General features: G+C 53.3%; 2 protein-coding genes across 4 annotated transcripts in view; both read right to left on the bottom strand.

Annotated features, from left to right (window-relative positions):
- The window catches only part of GULO (gulonolactone (L-) oxidase), a 30,885-nt gene extending 21,931 nt beyond the window's left edge, over positions 1–8,954 (bottom strand). For 2 of the 3 annotated variants that reach the window (XR_011436658.1, XM_005607699.4), the window contains exons 1-5: positions 8,696–8,884; positions 7,693–7,794; positions 5,418–5,543; positions 3,803–3,897; positions 658–748 (exon numbers count right to left, since the gene is read on the bottom strand). Coding sequence is in view for 2 of the 3 variants with exons in the window: in XM_005607699.4 (XP_005607756.1) it covers positions 658–748; positions 3,803–3,897; positions 5,418–5,543; positions 7,693–7,794; positions 8,696–8,698 (417 nt within the window). In the remaining variant the exon portion in view is untranslated. Of the gene's footprint in view, positions 1–657; positions 749–3,802; positions 3,898–5,417; positions 5,544–7,692; positions 7,795–8,695 lie in introns of all 3 variants that reach the window. The other variant, XM_005607698.4, reaches the window with a different exon arrangement.
- Positions 8,955–16,667: 7,713 nt separating this feature from the next.
- Positions 16,668–21,352, bottom strand: part of EPHX2 (epoxide hydrolase 2) — a 69,998-nt gene continuing 65,313 nt past the window's right edge. The window contains exons 17-19 of the mRNA XM_001492675.7: positions 18,992–19,072; positions 17,294–17,352; positions 16,668–17,142 (exon numbers count right to left, since the gene is read on the bottom strand). Of these exons, the coding sequence (XP_001492725.1) occupies positions 17,064–17,142; positions 17,294–17,352; positions 18,992–19,072 (219 nt within the window). The 3' untranslated portion in view covers positions 16,668–17,063. The remainder of the gene's footprint in view (positions 17,143–17,293; positions 17,353–18,991; positions 19,073–21,352) is intronic.

Here is a 21,352-nt window from a genome sequence, read left to right as displayed (position 1 = left end):
TGTTTACTCCCCCTGGAGGGAGGGTTATTCTCCCCATATTGCAGATGAAAACAGGAGTGTCCAGAGGAGTTAAGTAACCTACATGCGCATACCCAGTGTGCGTTGGAGCCAGGTTTTGAACCCAGTCTGAGTCTAAAATCTGTGCTCATAACCAGCTCCCTAAACTGGACTCCAGTGAAGTTTGAGAAATGCTTTTTGATGAAGGTGAGGTGCAGATCCCAGGCCCACATATTCTGGGCTCTGCCTCAGGCAGCTGGCGCTCCTGTCCTGGCCCTTCACTGCCTTGCTAACCTGGAGAGGCTCCTGGCCCCACCTGGTTCCTGGCTCAGACCTTTCAGTGAGGATAGAACCCCTTGCCCGGCTGGCCCTTTTCCACAGGGTGGCCAGGAAGCTCCTGACATCAACATGCACTAGGGCTCCTTCGTCACGACTGTGTGTCTGTCAGGGACGGAGAAGGCTTAGAGAAGGACATGATGATCCTGGAGGGCACCTGTCGAATCTCCATCAGAGGGAGGACCTGTGATGGGTTTGAGGCCCCACAACTGAGCCGACACTGCCCGTGGAGGTCAGATTTCCGAGGAGCCGTGGTGAAGAGGAGGTCCGTCCGCCCTCCCCCGTCCCCTGCGGTCATCAGAGCTGGGGAAGCGGGGGACTCACCTGGGTGGCCAGGATGCCGTGCTTGATCCCCGTGTTGTGCGTTCCAGACCCAATGACGCCAGCTGCAGTCACTTCTGACACGGCTCCCAGGCTGGGCTCAGCAGGAGGGAGGCAGAGGGACACAAGGGACCAATCAGGCCTCCCTGGGACAATGGGTTCCCGGGGTTGTGGTGCGAGGCCCCTCAGAGCAGAATAGTTGATTCACCTCCTGCCTGGGTTCTCCTCCCAAATTCCCCATGACTCAGCTTGTCTGACTCGGCCACCCTTCTCCTCTGTGTGCCTCAGTTTCCCCGTCTCAGTGGCCTGTTGGCTCTGAGGTTCAGCTCTGAGGGCAGGCCTGCCTGCCCGCCTCTGGGGTTTCTACAGCCTAGAACATCCCTTTCCTCCGCCTTCCACCTGCCAGCACTGTCTTCTCCACCAACCAAAGGCCAAATGCTCCTACGAAGTCTCCTCCAGACCCAGCCCATGGAGGCCTGCAGAGTCCCAGTGGGGGCCACCTGGTCCCAGTCGCACACAAGTCCCAGGAAGGTGTGGGAGGTGGGGTACCCGGAGCCTGAGGGAAGGAGGAGACGGCACCACGTGGCCCCCTGCTCAGAAACCTCGGGGGCTCGTCAGGGCCTCCCTCAGCCTGGGGTTCCTAGGATGACTAAGAGGAGGGTCTGTGTGCACTGAGGACACATGCCCACAGGGGAGCGGGAGCCCAGAGGCGCACCGGGCAGTGATGGAAAGACGCACCCAGATCAGGGGCGGGGAACCAGAGAGGGTCGAGTTGAAACATGGGCTTCTCCGGAGCTGTCTCTGTGACAGCCCTGCCCTGGTGTTAAGGAGGTGGTGCTGGCACTTAGCGCAGGCCCAGGGGGCCAGGGGATGGGAGCCGCCGACCTTGGCTCCCTGTACAGAGATGGGCCCCCTGGCCACAGAGCAGGACCAGCATGGAAGTTCGTGGAGACACTCCCAGCCCAACCCTCCCCTCCCCTCCCCTGGGTGTCTCTTTGTCCCCATTAGCTGGGTTTCTTGGTGGTATGACCCCTTCTGAAAATACCAGAAAATGCTGCCCTGGGGAAATACTCCAGCACGTGGAAAGGCAAACGCATGGCGATGTTCCTCAGGGTGTCGTATATCAGAGAGAAAAACTGAGAGCAGCCTGAAGACCCAGCACACGTCTGTTAACCGAACCACAGTGCATTTTGTCTGCCCCGTGGAGTTCACCAAGGCTAAGAAGCGAGGAGGAAACAGGCCGGGACTGTGTTGAAAGAAAGAAGCTGGATATAAGCAAGGCCCTCTGGGAGACGGGCCTCCAAGCAAGGGTCAGGCTCTGGCCCCCGACAGGGTGGAGACAACAAGCGGAGGGGAGACCGGGAGGCATCGACAGAGCCAGGAAAATGGATGAGAACTAACATTCGCTGAGCACTTACCACATGGGGCATCTTCAACTCTTCCAGTCCTCTGAGCACCCCTATTCTATAGACCCATTTCCTAGATGAGAACTCCCGGCCCAGATGGGTCAGGAACTAGGCTAACAGCTAGAATGAGGCAGAAGCAGGGTTTGCACCCAGGCCGTCTGCTTCTGGAGCTGGGGCTGTCCCCACACTGCCATCTCACTGCTGAACAATGGCGCCTGTGTCCTGCCCTGTGTGGCCCGCTACACAGTGGAGCCCTCCAGAGCCCCAGCCGGTGACTTTGGGAAGCCTCTTTGCCTCAGACCTCGGCCTCTTCATCTGTAAATGGGGTTCTGTTCCTTCCTCCCAGGTTGGCAGGATGATGAAATGAGTGAGTCCAGCAGTGGCGCGTGGCCTGACGCAGCTCTGGTCTTCCCTCCAGCCACAGCCACTCCTGAGGTCCCCACAGCATCCTTGGCTGTGGACCCAGGTGGCCCGGGACACACAGGATGAGACATCCCAACTCCCTTTGAGTGGCAGGTGAGCCTCGTGCAGGTGGCCACTTGAGGAGGACGAGGTCCCCGCGGAGGACAGAGATACATCACAAACGGCACAGAGATGCTTCAGGGCCCAGAACCTCATGCCCATAATAATACAACACGTCTCCTCCTGTCATCATTGGTCATGGGCTCTGTCCCACTGCAGGCCCACACGCTGTCCCTCTCCTGGGCTTTGGCTCATGCTGTCCCCTCTGCCTGAGTCCCTTCTCTCCTCTCTTTTCCCTGGTTTATACCTACTCAGCTTTGCGGACTCAACCCTCCTGCAGGAAGCCTGCCCTGATCCCCATCCCTCACGTATCCCCCTGTCTGCCAGGGCTGAACCTGGGCCCCTTGGAGCCCCACAGTGCCTGAATACTCCTCTGACCTTGAACCTGCAGCCCTGCATTATGCTTGTCACCTGCTGGGAGCTCCTTGTGAGTGGGCTCTGGGTTTTGGTCATCTCTGCCTCTCCAGGGCCTGAACAAGGCCTACATGTAGTAAACACTCTAGAAATGTCTGAGTTGCAATGACCCTTGGAGAGGCAGGAACAGAATGGTTTCCAGAATAAAAAGTTGTAGAGATACCTTAGGACCTACGATAAGAAAGCTGGGGTGAACTGACCACCCACACTTGAAGACCAACTACAGGCTTCCATGAGTACAATTTCCAGCTGTGAAGAGATTGCTACCCCAATGTCCAAAACACCTCCGTCACCTGTTTTAATGGTTGAAATCCCACAGTTAGAAATTCATTACTTTGCCTGTATTTGACTCTTATTTCAATGGAAACCCTCTGATGTTAAACCTGAGTAATCACGGACACCAGGTTTGCATGGCTGAGCCACAGGAAGCCCTGTAGCTCCGTCAGCATGCTCTTCCGTTCCTCTGAGTGCTTATTTTGCATATCCCTCTGTCTGAGTCCCTAAGTTGTTGGTCGCAAGCTGTAAGAAAGACTTTCCGATGGTTTTCCCACCCTTGTACAAGACTGATGTTTGAAGCTCAACTCGTCTCTGGCCTGTTTCTTTCTATTCTCATACACAGCCCCTGAATCCATGGGAGATGGGGAAATGGGTACCCTATAGAGCAAGAACAGAGGTCCAGAAAAACGAGGTGCACCCTGGGAAGCGCTCCTCTCTGGCTTCTGCCAGATCCTTGAGTGTCTGGTTGAGGCCGGGGCAGGGGTAGTGGCAGCACTGGCCCACCCAGGAATGGAGGAGGGGGCTCTTACTTGGATAGGGCCAGGCCGTGCTTGTCCAGCTGTGGGTGCAGGTCGGCCAGGAGGATGCCGGCCTCCACCGTCACCTGCTTCTTCTCTGTGTCCACCTGCAAGAGACCAGCACAGGCTGGGACAAGCTAGACATCGCCCAGCCCTCGTCCTGTGGCCAGGCTCCCTGTGAGCACGAGCGTGTCTGTTCCAGCCGGGGGTCAGCTCCAGCCACTCCTGCTGCAGGCAGCAAAGGGCATACTGACAGAGCCCTAGAGTGCTGGAGCTTCGGGAATATTCTGTGTTACCCCTTCTTTTTCCAGGGCAAGGAGATAAGGAGCAGGGACGAGAAGGATTTGCCCAAGGTCACTGGCAGAGCTGGGACTAGAACTCAGGCCTCCTCCTTTCCCCCACCCCACCCCACCCCACCCGGACCAGGAAGGAAGGTGGGGTTCCTTGTAGCCCATGCAAAGTCACCAACTAAGCAGGGCCTACTCCTGCGGGGGCTCGACTTTGCTAGAGGGAGTTCAAATTCTCCTCTCATCCTCTGACCCTGGGAGGACTTAGGCAAAGACCGAGAACTGGAAGGGGGAGGTGGGGGGACAGCCATTTGGCATCTGTGGGGTGAGAAGTGTGCCGTGTGTTGAGACCGCCACAGCAGCCCTGGGAGGCAGGAACAGTCTCTCCATTTCACAGCAAGGAGACGAGTTCAGGGACTTTAAGTCACTCGCCCAAGGTCACACAAACATGGGTGGTGGAAATGAGATGAGAATCCATATCTGCGTGACTGCAAAGCACAAGCTCGGCCCCCGGACCCTGAGCACAGAGCCCGGCAAAATCAACCGCTGGAGACCGATGCTTACTAATCAGCAGTCAGAGTTAATTCCTGCCATGACTGATGTCCTGACCGGAACATTTTCTACGAGAGGGAGACCGTCAGTCTGAGCAAATAAGGGAAGAGTAGGGAGCAGCCCAGAACCTCTGCTAGCCGGCTGGTGGAGGGAAGGTTAGCCGGCAAAAATTACAGCTCAGGGGAGCTGGCCCCGGCAGGAGAGGATAGGAGTCTGCCTCACGTGTGGCACACCTGTCTGGTACCCTGGCTTCCTGGCAGGCACCTGGGGGTACTCCCCAAGTGCTGGCTGAATTGTGTGGACAGTATCCCTGCACAGGGCTGGTGTCAGACTCCTGAGCCTGTCCCCTGCTCTGCTGCTGATCAGCTATGTGACCTTAGGCAAGTCACTCGCCCTGTCTGATCCTCAGTTTCCCCATCTGTAAAACCAGTTAAGTGTAAATCCTTCTGGATTTGTCATTGTGAGTCCATCTTTGGGGACCTGACTTGCCGTTCTTGTTCTACAGAAGTGGAGAGGAAGCTCTGGCGGCGGGGGGTTGGGGGGAGGACATCTCTTCTGTGGCCACAAGGGGGCGCACAGACCAGACAAGCGGCCTGAGCAAGCCCAGGGAGGGCTCTGGGGAGGGGGATCACCGGTGGGCCAGGACTTGGGGTGTCGCTTTGGGACTGGGGCAGGGAGGGCATCAGGCCTGAGGGGGAAGGCTGAGAGTTTCCGCCTGGGGTCTGGGGTGGAGACCGAGGCTGCCGTCTTGGGGGCTGCAGAGGTGGGGAGGCGAGGGGGTCGCGTACCTGGAGGACCCGGTTCATCTTCCCCATGTGGATCATGAAGCCATCGGTGCAGGCGATGTCCGAGGGCGAGTGGCCGCCGCCCACCACCTTCACCCGCTTGTTCTGCTGCCTGGCCAGGGCCAGCACCTGCCAAGGCGATGCCTGAGTCAGCCCCGGCTCAGGCCTTCCCCGTGAGGCAGCCAGCCGGCATGCAGGGCCTGCGGGGCTGGGCGTCCAGGCTCTGCACCCCCCGGCCTCCAGGGCCACTGCCTGGCTGGAAGCTGCTGTGCAGGCCACTGCAGGAAAGAGCCAGAGCGAAGGGCCGGGAAGTGAGCAGGATGGAGAACACAGGAAACCTTCTGAAGTGGGTCCCCGCGTGCTGCCCCCGCCGTGGCAGGAGCGCTTCCACAGGCAGATCTGCGCCTGTTTCCCCAGCGCAAAACCTTGCAGGCGCTCCCCAGGGCCTCAGAATAAGGCCCAGGCTCCTCCGGGCAGGGACAGTGATTTAATATGGCTTTGCTCCCCCCATGTCTACCCCAGGCTCAGCCCGAGCAGGCAGTCTCCAGCGATCACAGAATGGATAAATAAACGAATGCATGATGTCACCGAAATGAACCCATCCCTTTTGCCCTCATGTACCTGCTCAAACGCCCTCCCATCTGAGTCCCACGGTTTAGCCACAAGGGGCTCCTCGAGCAGTGAGATCCGGCGATGCGCCAGCACCCGTCTCCACCGCCTCCCCTCCCCTCCCCCAGCTCGCGCGGCAGGCTTAAGGCGCCAGGTTCCACAGTAAGGAAATCTATTTAACACCGCGTTCCTCGAGCCCCCTTGACCACCCAACCTGTTTTTATTTTCACTGACCCTACTTGCCCTCCACGGAGCGCGGGCCTCCGCAGCCTCATCCGTTAGTGATTCACAGCCGTGCTGGCCGACGCAGCCCGGGAGCGGCCTCCGCCCTTCCCTTGGCTCTGGCGAAGCCCCGTGCCTCCGCGCTCCAGGCCCTCTGGGCTGCTCAAAGCCCCTCTGCCGTCCCTGCCTTCCTCTCCCGCCCCCGACCCTGCTCGGCCTCCCTGCAGCCGCGTCTGAGGAGGCTCCAGGCCTTGTCTCCTTCCCTTCGCTCACAGCGCCCTGTGGAACTCTTACTCATCCTCCAGGGCCCAGCTCAGGGACCGCTTTTCCTTTATGAAGCTTTTCCTGCGTGAGAAGCTGGGGGCTTTGACCTCAGACAATCCCTGGTGTGGATCCTGGCTCTGATGCTTATTATACGGGAAAATTACAAAGCCTCTTCAGCCTCAGTTTGCTCATCTGTAAAATGGGGATAACAATCACCACCTCGCAGGGGGTCGTGAGGGTTGATGAGACAGTAGATACAAAGCACGTGGTGCCGAGTTAGAGGATCACTTCGTGGTGACTGTGTCGTTCCTACTTCTGTCCTCTCTGAGCGCCCGCGCACACTCACACCCGTGCACACACACACTTGTGCCCACACTCGCACACATGCACACACACTCAGGATGATTTTCTCCCTCTTCTCTACTCTACTAGTGCTGGTGGAACAGCATCTGCACCCTCTGGAGTGAGTTGTACGCATGCTGTCTTAGGGGCAAGCCTTTTAAGGGCAGAGGTTGGGTCTTGTTCATTCATTCATTTATTCCTTCATTCACTCCACACATATTTATTAGGTGCTTCCTGTGTGCCGGGCACACTGCTGGGTGCTGAGGACAAGATGGAAAACAACACATATTCTTATGCGGAAGAGAGGCAAAGCAGGAGAATGTTCAAGTCAACCAAGTAATTGCAAGTCATGCATATGCAATGAAGGCAACAACAAGGAGCTGAGAGAGAGACACGACTGGGGACGTACTTCATTCAGGTGCCTGGGAATCCATGAGGAGGAAGACAGCAGGTTGAAGGCAAAAACAAACAAAAAGAAAACACGTGGAGAACGTAGATTTGGGCGTGTAAGTTTGTGACGTCTTTGAGACACCCAAGAGAGAAGTCATGTGTGAGTCTGTAGCTCCGAGGAGAGATCTGAGCTGGAAAGGAGTGTCTGGCAGCCATCGACGGGCACAGTGGGTGTAACGTGGCAGCCGGGTGGAGCTGGAGCTGGGGAAGAGGGGCCAGGGGCCAACTGCACGGAGCTCCAGCCTAGCCAGCAGCTCGGGGCAGAGGGGTCTTAACTCCCACAGTCCATCCCCCAGCCTCCTCTCTCGGCCACTGCCTTGTCTCTAGGGCCCGATGGAGCTGGAGGTTCGAGGGCTGGGCCATCTGGCCCTGTGCGTAGATGGACACTCACCTCTTTGATCTCCTCCACGGATGTGGGCTGATAGTACATCTCTGGGCAACAGCCATAGGTCTTGGCCCAGTTTTGGAACTTGACCCCTTTGTACCCATGGACCTGTGACAGGCAAAAAGCAGGGCCACCACAGATATATCACTGTGGGCGGCCCTGCCCCCACCCTGCTGTCCTGCTGTTGTAGAGAAGGAGGCTGGGGCCACGGCACTCAGCCTGGGTGCCCTCTCTGCCCTGATCACCTCTCGGGCTGGCGGGAACTGAACACGGCGGCAGCTCTGAAGCTGCGCAGCCACATGTGGACTTCCTGCTGCCATCTCCCTTGTTCCCTCACAGTCAGCGGGCAGACAACTCTGCTCATTCTTGGAAGGGGCTAATTGGGGTCAGGAGTGGAGCCCGAAGGAGCAGGACTCAGGGCTCCTGCCTGGGGAACCTGGCAGAAGGTGTTCTTGGCTGAGGAGGACGATCAGGTAAGGGCTGCACGAGCTGGCCTGGTGGCCCCAGAAAGACTCGGAACTGGCCTTCAGCTTTCCCACCAGCCTTCTCCTCCCGGGAAGGGGTACATCTGGGAGTCTCCACAGCAGCCTTCTTGGCCTTTAGGCCACAGCAGGGAGCCCTGGGGAAAGACTCCCATTTGTGGGACACCCGCTGGGTGCCGGCCCTGTGCTGGGATCCTCTCTGTATATCATTTACCTTGCAATAATGCCACGAAGTAGGTGGCTGATATCACTCTCATTTTCAGAAGCTGAAATAGGCTCAGAGAGGTGAACTTCCCCAAGCACACACAGCAGCCAAGTGAAGACACTGGAATCCCACCCAGGCCTCCTCTCCCAGGCCTTCCCTGACACCCCAATGCCTCCTCAGAGCCGCTAGTGCAATTCAGGAGGGTCCCTGTGGCTTCTCCTTGGCCCCAGATTTAACCTAATTTAGCCCTCCCATGCCTGGCTCATGGGCCCAGCCTGGACACAGCCCGGCTGGGCTGACCGGCTGTGCCATGTAGCCCTACCATGCTTCCAGTGGTGGGTCAGTGGACTTGGTCGACTCTTGCTTCCTCCAGGAACAGAGCACTGGGCAGTGGGGTGCAGAGGCGCAGCCAGGGGGCCCGAGCAGGCAGCACAGCAACCTCGGCACTCAGGGCTGACTCTGAAGCGGCTGCACACCCAGGGTCTTTGAGTCCCTGCAAAGGTGGGTAAACAGTGTTGCAACAGGCTCCACCCGGACAAACAGTGGCTCAGGCCTGCCCCCTGCCCAGGGCCCTCCCAGACAGCAAGGTGGAAGCGCCGAGTCTAAGGGGCGGCTGCTGTGTTCTGGAAGCTGCTTAAGGTCTGTCGGGGCAGGGAAAAATCCCCTTTCTATCTTCTCGTATTCTTATGGCTGGACTAACAATAAAATTGACACAAGACCAGATTAACAGGACAAAACCCCAATTTAATTATGTGTGTACCTGAGAATCGTGAAAGTGATGCTCGAGGAGTCAACAAAGCAGGCAGTATATGTGTCTTTTACACAAGGAAACCATCAGTTTGTGAGGAATGACAGGACAAAGACACTTAGACTGGAGGTACGTGATGAGCGAGGAATTTAAGCCGCGTTTAGGCTTGAGGGGGTAGGTGACGGGGCTGCTCAGCCCTGCCGGCCCAGCTCTGCTGCTGGGGATGCCCGGAGAGCCCTGCACAGGGAGCGATAGTTCCTGCTTTCAGGGCAAGCAGAGGCGGGGGTGCAGAACTCCCTTTCTGCCTCTCAGGTAACTAATTGAAACTCATCAACATGCTATGGTGGGATATTTTGGGGTGGCCTGCTCTGGGCCCCCACAGCTCCGACCCCAACTCTAGGATTCTGGAGCCAGAAGACCCCCAACTTCAAAACTAGGTCCTTACTACCACAGGCCAGGGGGCTGGGATGGGGAGGTCTGGTGGGGGTCTTGTTGCAGGGGCCCCCTCGGGGCCTGCTTGCAGCGGGGCACAGGTGGCTGGCCTGTGCAGCTGAGCTCTGCATTCGTGTGTCATCAGACCCACCACTGTAGAGAGACGGAACAGGACGCCGGTGGCCGCAGCCAGGGGACAAGGCAAACTGTTCTAGTAAAGCTCTTCCTTTCCCCAGGCTCTGGGGGAGACGGACCTGGGTTCCTCCTCCGAGCTGTGCCAGTTAACCTCTGTGAACCTCATTTTCCTCCCCAGAGAAGTAGGGGCACTTTTGCCTAATTCCAGGTCGACATAAATGTTATAGTTGATGTACGATGGATGCAATCATTGCTTCAAATGGCAACAGACTCTTGCATCAGCCCCCAGCTGTGAGCTCTTGGGGCAGGATCCCTGGGACACTATTGTCCACATTGTCATCCATTAGCTCAGTGCCTGGCACAGAGCCAGAGCCCGATGTGTTTGTTCAACAAACTAATAAGTCACCGAGGATCTTGGCTTATCAGATCTTTCCAAGCCAAGAGCTGGTGTCTAGCGGGGAGCGTGGCCAACAGCTCTGGAGTTTTGGGGGAGGAAAGGCCTGGCTGGAGGGGTGGGGTTACTCAGATACACACAGGAGAAGTCCTGGAACGGGGGGGTCAGAGTCACATCTGTGTCCCCAAACCAGGATTTCTGCCAGCCGCCTAGTGCATGTGCATGTGTGTGCATGTACGCGCATGTGTGTGCACGTATGCACATGTGTGTGCAGGACTGCACCCCCCAACTGCACATGTACGTGCTGTGAGGTGAGGGTGGCAGCCATGTGCTCTCCATGGGGAAATCCCAGCTAGTGGAGGTGCTGCTGTTTACGATTGCTGAGCAGGCCCTCAGTCACAGAGAGGAGAGTCCCAGAGACGGGCGAGGAGTCTGTGCAGCTCCAGACACAGGACAGAGTTGCCTTAGGGGAAGAGCTGGAACCCCAGTGTGTTATGAGTGGAACTGTGTTCCCCCAAATTCCTGTGAAGGCTTAGCCCCCAGGACTCAGAATGTGACTGTATTTGGAGATGGGGACTTTAAAGAGGTTGTTAAGTTAGGGTGGGCCCTAATCCCATAGGACTGGTTTCCTTATAAGAAGAGCTGAGGACACAGACACACTCACAGGGAAGACCATGTGAGGACTGTCAAAAGTGCCTCTAGTGGAGCCTTTCCAGAGAAACTGCTTTGCTGTCTTGAGCCTTGGGCCGGGCCAAAGCTTTGGACTGGGCCAGAATGGCAATTGTTTTACAAGCAATTGTTTGAGTAATCGGCAGGAAAACGGACATCCTGATCGCAGACAGGATTGTGGACTTTCTGACGACAGAATCAATAGCCAAGCCATGTTTAGCCAAGACTAGATTCTGCCTCCACCTCCAACTAAAACTCCTTACTGTCATACAACCTCCCTTCTTTGTCTGTAAAAACCCCTGCCTTTTACTGCCTGGCGGGACACATTTTGGGTTTCTACCTGAATCTGTGCTCCTGAATTGCAATTCCAATTGCCCAAATAAATATCTGCTGTTTAAATTGTAGTGATTTCTCCTCGGTTGACAGGACACAGGGAGAAGACGGCCATCTCCAAGCCACGGAGAGAGGCCTCAGAAGACACCAACCCTGCTGACATCTTGATTTTGGACTTCCAGCCTCCAGGACTGTGAGGAAACGAATGTCTGCTGTTGAAGCCGCCCATCTGTGGGACTTTGTTAGGGCAGCCGGAGCAGACCAAGACACCATGTCTGCAAGGCCCTGAGGCTGGGGTCTCCACTGAGGCCATTGTGAGAGAGAAGAGCAGGGCTTCCCTCTGCGCCTGGTTCCCTGGGCTGACCCTGATGGAAGGGGCAGGCCCTGTGCACTCGCGTTGGCCCGCCAGCTCCACTGCCCCAGGGGAAGAATGCTGGGGGACCTCCCCGCAGAGCCTCAGACTCCCCGCCTGAGAAAGGCAGGGCTTGGGGGGAAGGGGGGTGAGCAGTGGGTAGGGGGGCTTGGGGCTGAGGGATGGAGACAGCACTACTAGGTGGGCTACTGCCCCTTCTCTACACTCACTGTTCCAAAGCAATGGAAGGGGGCCCAGGGGCTGTGGTCAACCCACAGTGAGCACCAAGCCAGGGGCCGGTGGGGCGGGAGTGGGGGTGTGGGGGGTGGGGGCACAGAGACGCCCTTGGCAGGGAAGAGAGGGAGTGCAGAGGTACAGCCTGGTGTCATCCCAGATAAATAACTTGTTTCCCACCCACCCCCAAGCCCTGTTCCCACAACTGCGGGCAGAATATGCCCTGCTCCCCTCGCCTCACCAATGCTCCTTTCAACCACAGCCGGGCCCAAGTTTTCCCCTTTTGGTGAATGTACTCTGAGCAGGACGCTCAGGAACCAGAGTTGGGGTGCTGGCTGCCCTGGGCTGCACCCCAGAACTGCACGAGGGGCTCCCTTCCCTCTTCTGCTGAGACTATCCAGAGCTGGAGTCACGCCCCGGGTTTTCCTTGCTCACCCCTGCTTTGGCCTTGGAGGGAATGCTTCCTGCTCTGCACCCCCCAAGCCATGCACATCAACTTTTTTATAAATTGCCTTTATCGAAAAAACCAAAATGACATGTAACCAAAAGAAATGTAAAAATCAGCAAAAATGGTGTGTATCAGTTAATTCAATCTGCATTGCCACTATCCCGTGGTTGAAGTCAATGGTTTATTGCTTATTTCTTCTTGTCTGACGGACTCAGCTTGTTCAATAATTGCTGAGTCTTAACTTTTTCAAACATTTGCCGGCCAGGGAAATTCATGTTACCGTTTCCGTGGTCACTGAAGCTTGTTTGCTGACCTTTTCCCCTCCCATACTTATTAAGCGGTGAGAATGAGCTCCTTCTTACAGAGTTTGTACACGGAAACTTCATACATTTCTTTGAAACACTGAACATTTGGAACAGTTTAATGTTTCTCATCTGCAGATATTACCTTCTTGTCCCACTCAGGCAGCTCATTCTCTTTAAAATAAGATGTAGGGCATAAAGTTCAGGCCACACATAAGACAAGGTGGGAGGGCACTGTCTAAAATGTCCCCTGCCTCTCCAAGGTCTTTTTCCATCTGAATCCAGAGTAACTGATGGAGGCAATGACCAAATATCCATCCTTTCAATCTACTCAAAGGCAACAAAGGCTTTGTTTGAGGCTTTTTCTGGAATTTTACTTTGAGTTGCATAAACAAAGAATTGTTTCTGTCTTCAAAATTCTGACACAAGCTGAAGAGTCGTGCTGGGGGTGGGGAGCAATGCTGATACAGTCTGCCCTTCCATTTTGGCACTAGCGTCATGGAAAACAGTGATGAACTACATAAGAAACACAAGTTAGGTCCTAACCTAGGGCCTTTTAAACACGGAAGTTATTTTTTAATCGATTAAAAAGTGAGCTTATGACCCACTGGATGGGAGAAAATATTGGCATATATCTTATACAGGAATACTACTCAGAATATATAAAGAACTCCTGCAACTCGACAATCAAAAAACAAGCAAGGTGATTTAAAAATGGGCAAAGAATTTGAACAGACATTTCTACAGAGAAGATATACTATGGCCAATAAGCACATGAAAAGATGTTCAACATCATTAGTCATGAGTGAAATGCAAATCAAAACCACAATAAGATACCATTGCACGCCCATTAGGATGGCTACTATCAAGAAACCCAGAAAATAACAAGTGTTGGTGATGATGTGGAGAAATTGGAACTCTTGTGCATTGCTGGTGGGACTATAAAATGGGGCAGCCACTATGGAAATATAAAAAATTAAACATAGAATTACCACATGATCCAGCCATTCCACTTCCGAGTTTATACCCAGAAGAACTGAAAGGAGGGACTCGATGAGATATTTGCACACCCATGTTCAAGCAGCATTATTCACCACAGCCAAAAGGTAGGAGCAACCGTATGGTATGCACACAATGGAATATTATTTAGTCTCAAAAAGGAAGGAAATTCTGACATATGCTACAATATGGATGAACCTTGGGGACATGATACTAAGTGAAATAAGCCAGTCACCAAAAGACAAATACTTTACGATTCCACGTGTATGAGGGATCTAGAACAGTCAAATTCATAGAGACAAAGTAGAATGGCGGCTGCTGGGGGCTGGAGGGAGACGAGAATGGGGAGTTAGTGTTTAAAGGGGACAGAACTGCTGTTTGGGGAGATAGAAAGGTTTTGGAGATGCGTGGTGGTGATGGTTACATAACAATGTGAATATACTTAATGCCAGTGTACACTTAAAAATAGTTAAAATGGTAAATTTCATGTTATATATATTTACCACAATAAAAAAGTCAGCTTATAGGAGTAGAAACATCACTGATATTCTTTCAAAAGCAGGTAACAGCCTCAAAACCTTGTATTTAAATATGGTGAAATGCATTTAGGTAAGCTGACAAAATGATTCCACTCATAACTTATAAATATGAAAGCTGTGAACACCCACAGTAACCTTAACTACTTTGGCTGTGTTATTAAGATCATTACTGAATTTGTTTTACGCAGCAGAAACCCACTGATGCGCTGTGGCAGTTTATCCAATGACTTCTAGCGAAGATTTGTTGATGTCTACAATCTGACGTCTCCTTCTGAATTTAATTCTCTCAGCAGATATGCCAGCAGTGTTAGTAAGAGATCCACCAAGGCTTGGAATAGGGGAAACAGTCCTGCAATTGGCCATCCATCTCACCCAGTAGGACATCAAAATCAAGAATCTGGAAGTAACTCATTTCTCCCTTCTTTCATTTAAGCACACATTCCCTGATTTATGCAGCAAACGTCTAATGAGCATCTACAAAACGCCAGGCATGTGCTGCGGCAGGGTCAAGGATGAATCACCTAGACAGGAGCCTCTGGTCTCAAGGGCCTTATAGTCTAAGGGACAAAATGAACAGTTGGGTGCAGTGGCCACCACCAGGGAGAGACCTCTACAATTGCTAAGATAAGGAAATGCTTTGTCATTTGTGGCAGAAAGGATTCCTTTGAACAGCGAAGCATGGTATTTCCCACCCAGGTCCTGTTGCAAAAACCTCTGAGCTTCCGACTTAGATATTTTAACCATTGTTTGCCTTTAATTTGCACTCATGGTAATGCTGGCATGAACAATACGGAAACTGGCTAGAGTTACTTCAAGGCCTGAAACCATGGGCTCGTTATACTCCAAGAGAGACAGAAATAGCTTTGTCCTGTCTATTCTAACAGACTCGCTTTTAGAAGACATTTCTCCCGGAAACCTTGGACCCTGCTAGTCGACAGCCACTAAGCATGAGGAAGAACCAGTGAGCGATCCCAGCTCCCTCGGGAGAGCTCCGTGACCCCACCGGTGCGTGGGCCTAAGAGTGAATATGGGTTTGCCACCCTCTTTAAAAAGGCTATTTCCCTAGCAGAGGTGAATACACTTGTTATTTATGCCTTTTGTAGTCGTGAAGGAAAAATAACGTTTTATAATTAAATCAATTTGAACACACTCCCAGCAAGTTGTACTTAAAATGGCATCTGGCAGCCCCCTTTGCTGCCACAACTGCAGAGGTGACTGGTGGCCGGAAGCTCCCCAAAGCAGACCGGGAGACACAGCTCTGGACATTCCTAGTGTTTTCTGGACACCTACAGACCTTTTCCAGTTGAGCGTCTTTTATGACCCTCATGCTTGTATGACTGGTTATATTTTTGTTGCAATGCTTTGTGCTTGATTCATGTGACCCTTATTTGCCCGAAGAGTAGAGTTTCTGAGGCTTTTTTTTTTTATTGAGGTAACGCTGATTTATGACATTATATAAATTTCATGCGTCCACCATTGTATTTCAATTTCTGTGTAGACTACATCATGTTCAGCCCCCCAAGACTAACTACATCCATCACCGTACACATTCAGAGGCATTTCTGTCGGTTTACGGGGACCGCTGGGTAGAACACTGAACCTGAGACAACCGGGGCAGACAGGCTGGCCTATTTGTGCTGCTTCTAATGAAGGATGTTCTAAGATTCTTCTTTCCTCTCCTCCCACCGCTCAGTAGAAATGAGCTTGGACATATTCAGGTGGTAAAATAATGTTGTCTGGCTTACATAGTCATTCCTCCTGGTCACATAGTTGCCTTTTAAATGAGCCCTTTAATTCTCAGATCCAAAAGGAAGAGGTGGTGTGGTTGGAAATTTAAAGCCCTCACAGCCTCATCATAGGATGGACTAGAAATCTTAGAGTTAAGACTTCTGCAGCACTTCCTCTGAGCCGGGCACCATTCTAGGGCCCTGCATATGATAACTCATTTGATGATCACAACCACCTATGAGTTGGTACTATGAATGTCCCCTTTACAGATGAGGAAACCGAGGCACAGGAAGCCCTTTCTCGAGATCACACAGTGGTAAGTGGCAAACCAAGGGTCTAATGCAGGTAGTTTGACTCCAGTTTAGAAAGGAGATTTTTGGTAGAAGGAACTCAGTCTTTGGAACCAGGCAGCGTGTGTCTGAATCTAGGCTCTGCCCTCAACTAGCCAAATGACCCTGGGCAAATTATCTGAACCTCAGTTTCCCCATCTGTTAAGTGGGAAGGATAAGAGATAAGGACAAGATAAGGATAAGAGAGAGTGTATGTAAGGCTCCAGGCACACAGGGGCCCTTAATAATGTAGCTGCTAACATTTCCAGCCTTCCCCTTGTTTTTGACACGCACATCTTTTTTGCCTGGTTAATTTGAATGCATCATATTTCATAATTCAGCTCAGAGAGACCACCTCTTCTCCCAGCTTTCCCGGCAGAAGGCGCAGCGAGGGAGGTGTGCATGTGGGCGAGAGCACGCCATGCTCAGGCAGCAGGGAGAAAGAGCACGTGGCGCAGTGTGGCTAGTGGCCACTCTATCTGAGGGCGCAGAGCAGACGATTTCCAGCATCTCAGAAAGCTCCTCTGGACAGCGCTGGTCTGGACCACACAGTGCTGTGTAGGCTCCAGAGCCAAAGCACATGTGTTCATTCAAACGCGACAGGTTCTTAGAACACTGACTCCGCCTCCTCCCAAAAACACAGGCAGCAGCATCACCGTCGTCTCGGCTTTATTGAACAAAGGACTTCCAATCCCTGCCGGAATGCTTCAAAGTTAACTACTGATTTTGCTGCAAAACTATGAACTGGTTAGTCAAAGAGAATCACCCCTGGCCGTCCCACGCTGTCCCTCTAGAGAACACTAACGGTTCTTAGAGAGACACTGATGCATTTATTCCCGGAGAACTAATCACACGATTCTTCTTCCATCTAAAATCACGTCAAACTTGACTCATTTCACATAAAGAAAATCACTCTTTGTTGTAAACCCCTTCAGAACAACGCTGCTCGTTATGAGAGATGGGGGTAAGGCCTCGTCTAGGGACCAAGAGCAGTGTCCCAGCAGATGACAGCGTTGAAAGCCTGCTGGGGGCTTGTATGCGTCACATCCTAGAGCTTCGAGACCACCAGCGGGTCCCTGGCATCAGTTTCCAGCCACTCAGTGAGGATCTGATTCAACTCGGTGGGCCTGGAAAGGAAATAAAAGGCACTTCACACCTGTCTGCCCCGCCTCGCCTGGAGCTGGGAGAGGTGAGAGAGTGGACGGCTAAGCTGGGAAAGCCTTTAGGGAAGGAGAACAGGACCCTCCCCCACCCAGGGACCCCACCCCCCATCCTTACTTCTCCATCTGTGTCCAGTGTCCACAATCCTTAATGTGGCCCCTTTTCAGGTGGGGGATCTGCAAGAAAATCCCAGAAAAGTAAATGGCAGAATGTGAGTAGGTCTGGTTTCAGGTGAGCGCAACGTGCAGTGGAGACCTCTGAGGGCACACTGTCCTCTCTGCTCCCCACAGGCCATTTCATTTTCCCTGGAAAAACACTGCATTAGTTAAGGAAGGAAGGACCGCTTATTGCTCTCCTACTATGTGCTCTACGTGCATTGCTGTATTCAATCTTGACCATAATCCTGTGGGGTAATATGAAGGCCCAGGGAGGTTAGGGAACCTGCCCAAGGCCACACAGAAAGTGGCTGAGCTAAGATGCAAATTCATGGCTGCCTCCTACTCATCTTAACAAACTGCCTCCGTGCAGAGTCACTGACCCCGTGCACTACCTGGAAAAGGCCTGGCTGTTGTGTGGCCCTCGCTGCTTGGTGGGCTGTGACTGTGTCCCTTCCCAGGCTGCCTCCCTCCTCCCTGGTGGTCTGTGTGCAGGGCCGCTGGGCCCCCCTTTTGGAACCTGAATCTGCACAGTGGGTCACGGCAGCAAGCCCGAGGACTGAGAGGGAGCAGCAGCGCACAGCTCGGGACATGTGGGTTCCCTCCAGACACAGGCCTTGAGGAACGGAGTGGCAACCGCAACAGTATGTGGAAAATGCTGGGAAAAATGCGGCTTTCCACCCCAAGGCAGGAGCTGCCCCTTCTGAGCCTAACAAACCTCAGGGAGGTTAGCAAGCAGTTGCAAGGGCTGGAAAAGGCCAGCTCAAGAACCTGAATTTCTACAGAAACCTCCCAGGATCAAGACCACAGAGCACAAGTCCTCCATGACTCCAGAGCCCACGTAGGGCATCCTTGGCAGCATCCCGCTAAGCGCACTCTCCCCACTGTGCCTGAGGATGCTGACAAAGCCACAGCCACGTGCAGACAGCTCTCAGCATCCAGCAGGATAAATGAGCCAGTGACGGCACCCTACCTGCAGGCCTCCCCAGTCCCTACCAACTCCACACTCTTAGCAGTGAGCTTCCAACCTACGGGTTCAATACCCCCGCTCCCCTTCAATGGTCTCAAGCCCATGGGTCCACACAGCTCAGCCTGGCCCAGCGGGCTCAGCAAAACCTTGCAGCCTCATCGAGCTCCTGCCACCTCCTGAGCATTCCGTGCATGCTCCTTGCCTCTCAACATTCTGTCTCCTTCTCTGTTCTCTCTCTGCCAGGCAATCCTTGGTGGTTCATCAAGGCCAGCGCAGTGGTCAGTGCCTGGGTGAAGCCCTCACTCCCAAACATGCCCTCTGCTTCACACCTGTTCTGCTATGGGATTAACTGCTGGACAGTGAGCCCCTACAGGGTGGGGTCTGTATCTTATTTATCTTTACCTCCAAGCATCTAGCGATTTCCTAAGTCATTTAAGTGCACAGAAAAGGCTTGTGAAATGAATGAATGAGTGAATGAATGGAAGACTACATCAGTGCACGAGAAAGGAAGCATCAGTCATGCCTGCTGCTCCCAAGAGGCGACAGTGATGCTGCTGACGAAGTCCCTTGTCAAGCAAGTGGTTCAAACAAACACCCTACTCTGTGTCCTCGGCTGCCATCTTTCCTCTGGGACACCTGTGCCCTCTCCCAGGAAGCCCCGATGAGCCCAGAGCAGGACCATTCCCTTACCCAGTCCTCCATGTGCTTGGACATCTCAGGAACAAGCACGACATCCTTCTCTGCAGTTACCATCAGGGCGGGAATCAGAATCTGGGGAAGAAGAACAGGAAGTAGGAGTTGAGAAGAGCCGTTGCCTGTCTGCACCTTACACCCCATCACAGCTTAGGGCCCCCCGGCCCTGGGGCAGGGGGACGGCTCCATTTTCATGCTGTGCAGCTTCCTCCCGCAGTGCCACCACTGTGGTCCTGGCTCTGTTCCCACCACGCTCGGCATGGAGGCAGCATCACTGTTACTGGAGATCTAAAACGATGGTGTGAGATAACAGAAAACATATACGAGGGTTTGCCCCCGGTTCCTGGCATGGAGCTCCTGAAGCCCTTAGAAATTCCTAAATGACAAGAGCACGAGGAGCATCTTTTGTTCTCCTGAGGTGACTCTGGAAGGTTCCTGGATGGGGCTGGTCATCAGAAAGACTAAGTATGATTATAAGCTCGGAATTTTCAGCCCCACCCCCCATTCTCCAGAAAGGGGAGACGGGCTGGAAATGGAATAACTGATGATGCCCCCATGGGGAAGCCTCCAGACAATCCCAGTAGGAAGGGGTTCAGGGAGCTTCCAGGTTGGCGAACACATCCTTACTGGCAGCGTGATGCACCCCGGCTCCACGGGGACAGAAGCTCCTGCACTCAGGACCCTCCCAGACCTCACCCTAAGTATCTCTTCCTCTGGCTGTTCCTCTGTGTCTTCCACCACATCCTTTAGTAAAGTGGTAAATCTAAGCAAGCGTCTCCCTGAGTTCGATGAGCCACTCTAGCAAATGAATTGAACCAGAGGAGGGGGTCGTGGGAACCTCAGATTTACAGCTGATCAGTCAGAAGCACAGGTGACAACCTGGACTTGCAGTTGGCACCTAAGGTTGGGGGCAGCGGGGAGGGGCAGTCTTTTGGGACTGAGCCCTTAACCTGTAGGATCTGACGCTATCTCTGGGTGGACGGTGTCAGAATGGAGTTAAATTGTAGGACGCCCAGCTGGTGTTGCAGGGCATCGCTTGGTGGGGGCAACCTCCACACAGCTGGGGACCTGCAGTGTCAGAAGCGGAGTGTTTTGTGTGAAAGTCCAGCAGACACACAGGAAGAAGGGCTGGGATTTTCTGATACAGGCGGGTTCAGCAGGGCAGTGACCAATGCGGGTTTCACGTGCATGTGTGTAACTAAGAACAAGTGTGCCGGCCCACTCCGTGTGACTGATACTCGTGGAACCGAATGGATGGCACCAGAAAAGAGGAAAAATGCCCTTGAACAGAGATCAATATTCCTTTTCTTTGAATTAAATGAATGCTTAAAAAGGGCAGCCAAGATTCTAGAGTGAACCGGTCAGCCACAACTGTTAGCAACGTGACATTAGCGGCAGCACAAATGACTTCGCTTTTATCTACTGACCGATGGGGCACTGCAAGGTTGAGAGGGCCTCCATTTATCCACTTTGTTCTCACTCTACCATTATAATTTTCAGACAGCTTTAATTTGTCCTGGTTAAGGAACTTGCCCTGTTTTTTACCGACAGGCAGACCCATGTGTCCCTCAGGGCAGCCCCGCTCCAGATGATGAAGACCCGGGCGCACGCAGAAGGGATTTTGTTGCTGAAACTCATCCTGAAGCTGCTGTGGGGTTGTGTAAACTCGAGAATGTTACAGTCAAAGAGCAACCTGGTGGTGGGGCATGGGAGGAGGAGGGAGAGGGGCAGGGTCTGGAGGTAACTGCAGAAGAAGGGGATTCCCAGCCTTGGCATCATCGGGATCCACTTTCCCAGAGCCTTTGTCAGTATGTCCCTCCATGGTGTGAGAGATTTGCCTATCAACCGCAGTTCTGTAGTTTCTGTCATTCACAGATTAGAGTGATGATAAGGATAATGAGTGTTAATTGAACTACTACTATGTGCTAGGCACTGTCCTAAGCATTTTATGTGCATTAACGCATTTCATCCTTACACAGCTCTATGAGGTAGGCACTCTTCTTGTCATTCCCGTATTACAGAAGTGACCAAGGAGAACAGAGTTGCTAAGCGCCTTGCCCAAGGTGACACAGGGATTAGATGCCAGGCCAACTTGCTGTCCAGCTCACTCTTAACCACTATGTCCTCTGCTCTATTTCCTCAAGACCTAACCCCAGCAGGCCAAGGCCTCATCTGTTTTATTCGCCTGGTGTCCCTAAGGTCTAGCACAGGGCCTGGCACAGAGGGTGTTCATGGTCAAGTGAGTCACGAGATAACCAGGGCTTCCGAGTGAGCTGAACAATGTGAAAATGCAACTTCTCTTAGGTTTTGAATGTTTTGAATGTAACGGGGACCCCATCACTCCCTGTGCAGATGCAG

Source organism: Equus caballus, chromosome 2 (assembly GCF_041296265.1).
Source record: "Equus caballus isolate H_3958 breed thoroughbred chromosome 2, TB-T2T, whole genome shotgun sequence".
In the NCBI taxonomy this organism is placed as follows: Eukaryota; Metazoa; Chordata; class Mammalia; order Perissodactyla; family Equidae; genus Equus; species Equus caballus.
The sequence above is the reverse complement of the archived record's forward strand: the minus strand, read 5'-3'. Positions and strand labels throughout refer to the sequence as shown.